At 39.6% G+C, this 10,513-nt stretch overlaps 1 protein-coding gene across 2 annotated transcripts in view; it reads left to right on the top strand.

The window, feature by feature from the left end:
• The window catches only part of ZNF674 (zinc finger protein 674), a 27,134-nt gene extending 20,705 nt beyond the window's left edge, over positions 1-6,429 (top strand). For both annotated transcript variants that reach the window (XM_019649439.1, XM_019649430.1), the window contains one exon: positions 3,863-6,429. In XM_019649439.1, the coding sequence (XP_019504984.1) occupies positions 3,863-5,346 (1,484 nt within the window). In that variant the 3' untranslated portion in view covers positions 5,347-6,429. The remainder of the gene's footprint in view (positions 1-3,862) is intronic.
• Positions 6,430-10,513: the final 4,084 nt, after the last annotated feature.

Here is a 10,513-nt window from a genome sequence, read left to right as displayed (position 1 = left end):
CTACACACGGTAGCCCATGGCAACCCACTGCCACAGGGACTGCAGCCTACGCCGTCGCCAGTGACTCACGGCAGCCCAGCTCCAGGTAGAGCTGTTGTTCAGCATCTTAGCTGTGGAGGGCAGTGTTCACTGGCCCTCATATGCGGGATCCGAACCGGGGCCCTCTGGCATCCCAAGCGAGTTCTTAACTATCGCGCCACTCGGCTGGCCCCCTCTAACATTTCTTGTAATACTGGTTTGGTGGCAATAAACTACTTTAACATTTTTTGGTCTGGGAGGCTCTTTATCTTTAAATGATAGATAACCTAGCTGGGTGGAGTAGTCTTGGTTGTAGGCCCTTACTTTTTATCACTTTGAATATTTCGTCCCAATCCCTTCTGGCCCACAAAGTTTTTGTTAAGAAATCAGCTGACAATCTTATGGGAGCTCCCTTATAAGTAACTAGTTTCCCTTCTTTTGCTGCTTTTAGGATTCTCTCTTTGTCTTTAACTTTTGCCATTTTAATTATAATGTGTCTTGGTGTGGGCTTCTTTGGGTCCATCATGTTTGAGACTCTCTGTGCTTTCTGGACTTGTATGTCTATATTCTTTGCCAGGTTAGTTAAGTTTTCAGTCATTATTTTTTCAAACAGGTTCTCAATTCCTTGCTTTCTCTCTTTTTCTGGTACCCCTATGAGGCGAATGTTGTCATGCTTGATGTTGTCCCAGAGGTCTCTTAAACTCTCCTAATTTATTTCAATTCTTTTTTCTTTTTGCTGTTCCACTTGGGTGCTTTCTGCTCTCTTATCTTCTAAATCATTGATTTGATCTTCTGCTTCATTTAGTCTGCTGGTGATTCCTTCTAATGCATTCTCCATTTCAGTTATTGTATTTTTCACTTCCGACTGGTTCTTTCTATGGTTTCTATGTCCTTTTTCATGCTTGCTGTCTCTTTGTTGAATTTGTCACTAAGTTCCTTAAGCATCCTTATAGCCATTTTTTTTTTTACTTTTTATCTGGTAGATTGCCTGCCTCCATTTCATTTAGGTCTTTTTCTGGATTTTTCCCCTGTTCTTTAATTTCTGTGTTTCCTCATTTTGGCTGTCTCTGTGTGTTTCTTTCTATGTATTAGGTAGATCTGCTACATCTCTGAGTCTTGGCCAGGTGGCCTTACATAGTAGGTTTCCTGTGGGGCCCAGTGGCACAGTCTCCCTTGCCATCTGCTCCAGATGCTCCAGTTGTGTCCCTTGTGTGGATTGTGTGTCCCCTCCTGCTATGTTTGAGCCTTGATTGCTATTGGTATGTCATTGGATAGGACTGACCCTCAGGCTGACTGGCTCTGGGGTTTGGCCACGTCCACAGCTTATGGGCTGCTGTGCAGAGGGCTCTACCTGACTGAGTGGGATTTGCCCCAGCAGGCTCTGGTGCCTGCTGAGACCGCCTTCTGGGTGTGCCTCTTGGGCCAATTGGGTGGTGATGTGCTGTGGTCTGAAGCCAACCTTTAAGTATGTTGGTTCTGGGGCCTCTTGGGAGGGCCTCTGGTGCAAGCCCAGGTCACTCACTACCTGTGACCAGCAGAGGACTACCTAATTGGAGCTACAAAGTGATCCATAGTTGGTCACTGCCTGTGCTGAACCTGGAAACATGTGGGAGAGGCCACGCTGTGAACCGAAGATGCCTGCCACCAGTTCTGGGTTTGGGGCAGGACACCCTGAGGCCTGCTGCCACCTGCCAGCCCCTGTGAGGTTCAGCCGCTGATAAAGCCTTGTGCGATGCATGAGTTGGGTATGGCAGGGGTCTTGGAGTCACCAGAGTGGGACAAGTTGTGTTCACTAGGTTAATGTAGATTCTGGTTTGGTGCCAGTGCTCAGACTGGAGCTAGTCAGCAGAAGTTTCAGAGCACACCAAGACTAGTCGCCACCCTCCTGGGGCCTGCAGACACTGATAGTTTTCAGATTTGCTTTTATTTACTATATTAAGGACTCTGAACATTCATGGATCGGATTCATCCTTTCCTCCATTTTAGAAAACTCAGTCATTATTTCTTTACATTTTGATTTGATCGGAGGTCGCCAAGACCACTATCACATTCAGAGTTTCTCGAGAAGGTCTCATGGGAATCGGCATATAGTTGTATTTACATCTAAGATTTATTACAGTAGTGTAGTGAGGATATAAAGCTAGATCATAAGAGAGAAAAAAAACACTAGTAGAGTCTGGTGGAATCCATGTATAGGATTCCTTATACTCTCTCCCTACCACGAAGCACACAGAACACACTTCTCCCAGCAGTGAAAATTCAGCAATGTGCATGATGTTTATGCCCAGGAAAGCCCATTAGAGACTAAGCACCCTCAGTTTTTATTGGAGGCTGGTCAGATACGCAAATTCTGCCTAGCACATACCAAAATGCCACACTCCCAGTAGAAAAGGAAAAGTTCAACATGGATTATATTGTTTGTATAAGTAGCCTTATCAGTTACAGAATGGTGGAGACATTCCTTAACGCCAAATTCCCAGATGTCAGCCAAGGGCCAACCTTGCAAGCAGGACTTTCTAAGTATAGCAATCTCATAACTTCTCTGCTAACTTATTTCTTGGCATAGCACCCCTCTCCCTTTATCTCTATTCTTCCATTTGGATTTTATGTTAAACCTATGTAGAAACTTATCATTTCTCTATTTCTCTTACTATAGTTCCATGTTGTTAGCTCTTTATGCTACATTTTGGGTGATTTCCCAAGATCTGTCATCTAATTCATCTTAATCTGTCTTAACCTGCAACTAGTTCAACCTCTGTCTACTATCCAACCTCTCTAGTTTCTTTTTTATAACACCTATATAAATTGTTTTATATTTATATTTGTTTTTTTCCTGTTTTTCACCCATAGTCCAGTTTTTACCTGATTTCTTTGAATACTTGAAATGTATTTATTTTAAAGTCCATGTAGTTCTACTAGATATACTTCTAGGAATGTGGGAGTATCTTTAAATGTACCGAGTATCTTTAAATGTACCTGCTGATTCTTTCTAATGATGATTCATTTCCTAGTAAGGTTTTAAATTGTTTACTGTGAATTCTTCCATAATAATTGGTTTTCCATAGACATTCTATGAGCCCTAAGCTATAAAAACATAAGAATATACATTTTGGAAATATACTTACTATTAAAAGGAGCAATATTTAGGTTAATTTTTCAGCTTGTTGTCTCTGTACTACACTGATAATAATTTGGACTGGGTTACAAAACTAGGTTGTTGATTTCTTATATATAATATCCTTCTTTCCAATTCCCTTGGCCAGTGGGGAGTTTTTCTAGTTCCTGTTAAGCAAACATGGAAGCCCCTTGTGATTCCAGCTTTTAGCGCACATTACATTCCTGAACATTTATGCCCTATGGTCTGGATTCTCCTGCAAATCCTCAAGCTTCAGTTTCTCTTCACCCCATTATTTTAAATTCCCACTTCACTTTTGATAAATTTATTTTCTTGATATTGAGCTTGACTGCGTATTAAATTACTTTTGTTAGCTGACTCAAGAGTGTGAGCTCTGAGCAACAGTGTCACCGGTTCAATTCACGGCCTGAGCTGAGCTACCACTGAGCTGTTGGCAGGATGGCTCAGCTAAATATATATATATATTTATATATATATATATTTAGCTAAATATATATATATATATATATATGGACCAACATTTCTTTGTATTTTCAGTTAGGGGAGGAGGTGGTGGTGGTGGTGGTGGAGCATAGGGAGGGTCCATCCATGTATGCTCAAGTTCATTAATAGGAATTCACAGCAGGATGTTTATGAATTAATTTTGTCCTAGAACAGTATAGTGGAAAACATTTACAAATTTAATGATTCACTGCATTTTTTCCCTAGAATTCTGGAAAGTTGGTGACCAGAATGATAACCACAAGGAAAGCCAAGATAAACCTCTGTGGCAAGCTGCATTTATAGACAAGGAAACACTGAAAGATGAAAGTGGCCAAGAATTCAAAACATGCAGAAAAATTATTTATCTCAGCACAGACTTTGTTTCTATAAGACAAAGATTCCCTAAATATTATTCATGGGAAAGATGTTCAAAACATAATTTAAAGTTTCTTAGTAAAAATAGAAGCTATGTAAGAAAGAAAGATGATAAATGTCAGACATATTGGAAATTATGCTTTCATTCTAATCTTGATAAAACTCAACCAGGAGAGAAATTCTTTGAACCTAATCAGCATGTAAAAACCTTCCACCCTAAGCAAGCCCTTAATAAAAGTCAGATAATTCAAACTGGGGAGAAAGTCTATGAATGTTCTGACTGTGGAAAAGTTTTTATCCAGAAAGCAAATCTTGTTGTACATCAGAGAACTCACACTGGAGAGAAACCTTATGAATGTTGTGAGTGTGCAAAAGCTTTCAGCCAGAAGTCAACCCTCATTGCACACCAGAGAACTCATACAGGGGAGAAGCCCTATGAATGCAGTGAATGCGGGAAAACCTTTATCCAGAAGTCAACTCTGATTAAACATCAGCGAACTCATACAGGAGAGAAACCATTTGTATGCGGTGAATGTGCAAAAGCTTTTAAGAGTTCGTATCATCTTATTAGACATGAAAAAACACACATTAGACAAGCATTTTATGAAGGTATCAAATGTGGAAAGCCCAGGCTGATGCATCAAAGGATGCATAGGGTTGAGAAACCTGAGTGCAGTAAACATGGGAAACCCTTTGATGAGAAGCGCACTCCCATTAAACGTCACAGAATGCATACAAAAGACAAATCTTATGAGTGCAGTGAATGTGGAAAAAGCTTCAAGGGAAAGTCACACCTCTCTGTTCATCATAGAATCCACACAGGAGAGAAACCCTATGAATGTAGCATATGTGGGAAGACTTTCAGTGGAAAATCACACCTCTCTGTCCATCATAGAACTCATACAGGAGAGAAACCTTATGAATGTAGAAGATGTGGGAAAGCCTTTGGTGAAAAGTCAACCCTTACTGTACATCAGAGAACTCATACAGGAGAAAAACCCTATAAATGTGATGAATGTGGAAAAGCCTTCAGTGAGAAGTCACCCCTGATTAAACATCAGAGAATTCATACAGGAGAGAGACCCTATGAATGCAGTGACTGTAGGAAAGCGTTCAGTAGGAAGTCAACGCTCATTAAACATCAGAGAATTCACACAGGAGAAAAACCCTATGAATGTAGTGAATGTGGGAAAGCTTTCAGTGTGAAATCGACTCTCATTGTACATCATAGAACTCATACAGGAGAGAAACCCTATGAATGCAGAGAATGTGGCAAAGCCTTCAGTGGGAAGTCAACTCTCATTAAACATCAGAGAAGTCATTCAGGAGATTAAACCTCTTAATACACTTAAGAGTGGGATAATTTTACTAATAGTTATACCTCATTATATGTCAATTCATCCTGGGAAGTAACCTTATAAATGTCAAAAGTGTCATACACTCTTCACATATTATTTAGTGTTCATTTAACTTAATAAAAAAGGCACCAAAGTATGATTGAAGAAGCATATAATAGATGTGATCAATTTTTCACCGAGAATTCTTACCCATGAGTGACAAATTGTATATTGAATAACTCAAGTTACAAAACTGTGAGTGTATTGATGTGGGAAAGCCTTTAGAGAGGATTTAAATGTCATTCCCTATCATTATTTATGCTGAGGAAAAACTAAGAATTTAATGAGTTTAGAAAACTGTGCTAGAAATTATGAGAGAAATATGTTCCATACTCTATACCAAACATTTTTTGAAAAAGGTGCAGAGGTTGCAAATAAGCACTTAGTTATAACATTCAGATATGTTCACTGTGAAGTAGAGTATGATATTTGTGAAAGAACAGCATAATAAAGCATAAAATAGTAATCCTAGCTAGGGCAAACTCCCAGTTTATTTCTTCAACAAATAGAAAAGTTGTTCCTTAAATAGAGTGAGAGAGGATGAGTTAGCATGATCCCCGAAAGGAGCTCAAACGAGATCTTACACATATTAGCATCTTCAGTGCAGACATGCAGACCCCTTACAGAAAAGGCATATAGTAAGTTTTAACACACCTCAATTAGGAACAGTGCTTATAACTTAATATTTTGTCTTTTGAGAAAGAATAATTATTATCTTATGGTTATATTTTATGGCTCATTTCATGATGCAATAAAAGATTTTTAATTTTCAGTGTATCGCCCATAAAAGCAATATTAAAGTAGCAAAAAAATAGAAGAAAATTGAATATCCAATAAGCAATCGATTTAAAATTATATATAAGAAAAGTGGAATAGTATGCACCAATTAAGAATTATCCTTTATTATGTTTGAGGATTTGGGGAAATGTTCATGGTAATCTGCCAAGTGAAAAAACAGACTATAAAACAATGTACCACATGATTTACATTGTGAATAAATACATAGAGGATGGATATTCACCATTTATATCTGTGATTGTGGGTGGTAGAAATATAGCAGTGTTATGATGGATAAAATTATATGCACAAATATACATAAACATATATTTGTATTATATTTGTGTCTTTTTAGGGCTATGTGTGTGTGGGGGGGTGGGAGTAGGTAGGTAGACACGGAGAACAAAAAGCTAGGAAGGAAATACATCAAATTATCAAGCAATTACCATTTGGGTTATAGAGATTGTTGATTTTTTTTTTAGTTGGGGAATTGGGGGAAAGGGAACAGACAAGTTGCTGTCCTTTTGTTCTTCAGTCTAGTTGTGGAGGATGTTGCTTCACTGGCCCAAGTTGGCACCATCATTGTGCTCTTCCCGGGCGAGGCAGATCAGTCTCCGGCTTCTGGACAGCCACTCACTGCGGCTGCTGGCTGCTCACTCTGGCTGCTGGCTACATAAGGTAGCCCATGGCAACCCACTGCAGCAGGGGCTGCAGACTACACCATTGTCGGTGACTCATGGCAGCCCAGCTCCAGGTTGAGCTGTTGTTCAGCATCTTAGCTGTAGAGGGCAGTGTCACTGGCCCTCATATGTGGGAACTAAACTGGGGCCCTCTGGCATCCCAAGCCAACTCTTAACCAACGTGCCACTCGGCCGGCCCTTGTTGATGATTTTTAAATTTAGACTCCAGAAACTACCAATAAAATAAATAATTTAAAGTCATCGTGTGTATTCTTGATTGTTTTCCTATCCATTTTCCCATTCAGCTTTGTCTTCAATATATGACATTGTTCTCTTCTAAAAATGACCTCATTTTCACGTATGTATACATATTACCTATTCATTTTCCATGTGGTTGCCTGAGTCTATGGTTTTGAGTATATATTTTGGATCTTGAGAATAGATTTCCTGTGATTTTAATTTATGTGGGGGTTTTTTAGTATATAAAAAAGCATCTCCTTAGTTCTTTGCTCTGTAAACACCAACTCCTGTGACAAATCCTACTAACACATTTTGCAGTTGAGGAGAGATGTAGTGAATGGTCAAAAGTACCACAAGTAATGAGACAAAACTGACTTCTGACACCAAATAGAAAGCTTTTTTCACTGTGATATTAGTGAATGTTCATATTACCTTCTTCTTGTTCTGTTATCAACAGTTGTATCAGGCATACCCTAGATGGCCCCAATGGTTTATGACTTATATAATCCTCTCCCCTTGAGTGTGAGCAGAACTAAGACTTTCTTCTAGTCCAGTGGTCAGCAAACTTTTGAGATGGAAGAGCCAATCCTGTCCCTTTCAACAATTTAAAAATTATTCGAGAGCCATAAATGTATTTTTACAAATAAGGAAAAATTTTAAATCCTTTAAAAATTTTATAAATGAAACTATGATAGTTTTATTTTCATTTTTAATTTTACTTCAGAGCCACATGTACGTACCCAAAGAGCCACATGTGGCTCACAAGCCACAGTTTGCCAATCCCTATTCTAGTCAATAGATTATGACAAAGGTGATGGGATATCACTCTCATGACTGTGTTATGTTCTATGACTCCATTTTAACAGACTGGAGAGGAATTTTCATTGCTAGCCTGATGTGAAGCAGCCATGTTAAGGAAGCCCATGTGGCAAGGAACTGGAACTGCAGCTGGCTTCAAGGACCCAAGGGAACCCTGACCTGACACAGTGAGACTTGAATGGCAAGATTGTGGAAACAAAAGAAGTGAAGAGAATAAGCCCGATAGATTGAGCTACTTTTTCCCACAAGGAGCTCACTGATTTGTAAATGGCTTGGGACAGATTCAGAGATGCATAGCAGTCAAGTGCCTGAAGTACTAAGCAGAGCTTTCAGCATAATTATGTGCCAAGCAGATCAAACTTGGTTTCAGATCCCACCAGTGATGATGGATCCTGGTAAATACCACAGGCATTCCGTTGGCATCTCTGAAGGATTTTACCTAGGAATTAAGGGAAAGTAAATCTTTAAAAGATTGATACCCCATCTTGAATTTGCTCACTAACTGAATTAACATAATTTGCCCCTACTATAATGGCCTATGAGAAAGTAAAGATCATCTAGAGCTTGTACAATTTCTCATGCACAGTGATATTTAATTAAAAATTGCCAGGAACACCCAGAGTCAAAACTAAGGAAAAAGTGGACTGGAGAAGCAAACCCACAGCTAATTCAGATATAGGAGTTAAAATGCATAGTCTCTAACAATAATATGAACAAGAAAGTTATAAAGAAAGGAAATTCATAAGGATACAAATGATTTTCAATAATTTTTTACTTTTTTGCTTAGGTTTTTATTTTCCTAGAATTTGTAATTGCCCTTTTTTTTCTCGTTTGTCTTCCCAAGGTCACAAACACACCATCTAATCTGTGGAATTCTCCTCTCTGGTATTAGAACTCAGGATAGTTATTAACTTTGAAGGGGAGGACCCCTGATTAGGGTCAATAGCAAGCTAGAAACTTTCTTCAAAGAATAGTTATCTGCAGAAGATGTATTGCTATGCTCCAAAATCCTCATGAAATGTACTGTGACTTGCACACAGGGACCTTCCAAAGGCTCCATACAACATTTCTATCTGCCACAGACACTTCAAGCACCATATGACATGCTAGGTCATATGGCCCAAGGGACAGTATGCATGGTAGACCAGACCTATTTCAAAGTATATTCTTTCTCTGGGCCACACTGAAAATTGGCAGTTTTGTGGGTTATGCAGTAAAGGAACTGAAACACTATGTCAAAATGAGTTTTATGGTGCCTAACAGGGTCCTGTAACTCACCAGGAGTGGTTTTCCAAAAGTAGTATAATTCTATTTCAGATTCCATGCCCTTACTCCCAAATCCCAAGGACCTGATCCTCACACTGCATCTTTTTCCCACCACTGACACCTTGGATACCATAGGTCAGCCAGATCATATGGTCCAAGCAACAAAGCTGCTCCCATATAGTTTGGGCTCGCTGCAGATTCTTTCCTGCCCTAGGCCCATTCAAAGTTGGCAGCCTTCTGTGTCACCCAGTATATGGGCCAGAGAAGTATTTCTAGGTGTGGAATGTGTCACCGCCAGACCCCAAAGAGGCCCACAAGGTGCTGTATTTCTCTTATGTGAAGTTAAACTTGGTGTGGTTGAACTTGTGGTAGTTTAAATTCATTCACCAGGACCCAGCCAGTTTCTGTGGTGGCCAGAATGATGAACTAAACAGAAACATGATAAGAACCACCGCCCTTTAACCCCTGTATCCTTTAAATCTTTAATAGTGGCACTAACTCCATCATCCCCCTAGGGTGCAATATTGTTTTCAATTTAACATATTGGTTGGTGAGAGAGGGCAGAGGCAGAGGTTTCCATTTGGTTTTCCCCACTATGAAAGCTCTAACCACATAAGCCAAGGACCCAAAGTGGAGATCGGTCCAAGTTCTAAGTATATGAACTCTAATTATACACTTAGAGACTGGGGAAATGACCACTGGGTAGGTCTGCAGATGCAATGGTCCACTGTGAGTTAGATGTAAGCCAGGACTTCATTTATTACCTGGACCCAGTAAGTACTCTCCTCCCCTATCCCAACAGAAGGGCCATGGCGATGCTTTGAGTGTCTGGGAATTAACGTCAACTCAGAAATCTGTATCCAATAGTCCTAAAAATATCTGTGTATTCCCCTATCTCCAGTGTATAGTCACCCAAATAAATGTCCATAGGTTACTTCGGAGAAGGACTAAGGTAAGCATTATGATATATGTTTGCTACCATGTTATAGGGTGCTTCCTCTGAGGAACATGGGCACCTCTCCAGACAATTGGTTCCAGATCTGAAATTTGAGCAAGGGACTCTCACTTTTTAATGAAGCGATTTTCCTCAGAATCTTGCTCTTTGAATCTTGCTTTTTCTTATTGTAATATATTTTTTTTTACAATTTTTTTTAAATGCCATCAATGAAAGGCTCTTGTTCTTTTTTTTTTTTAAGATTTTTATTGGGGAATTGGGGGGATGGGAACAGTGCTGGGGGATTGGGGGAAGGGGAACAGACAAGTTGCTGTCGTTTTGTTCTTCAATCTAGTTGTGGAGGACATTGCTTCACTTGCCCAAGTTG

Source organism: Hipposideros armiger, unplaced genomic scaffold (genome assembly GCF_001890085.2).
Source record: "Hipposideros armiger isolate ML-2016 unplaced genomic scaffold, ASM189008v1 scaffold_7, whole genome shotgun sequence".
NCBI lineage: Eukaryota > Metazoa > Chordata > Mammalia > Chiroptera > Hipposideridae > Hipposideros > Hipposideros armiger.
This window is presented reverse-complemented; position numbering and strand designations above follow the sequence as displayed.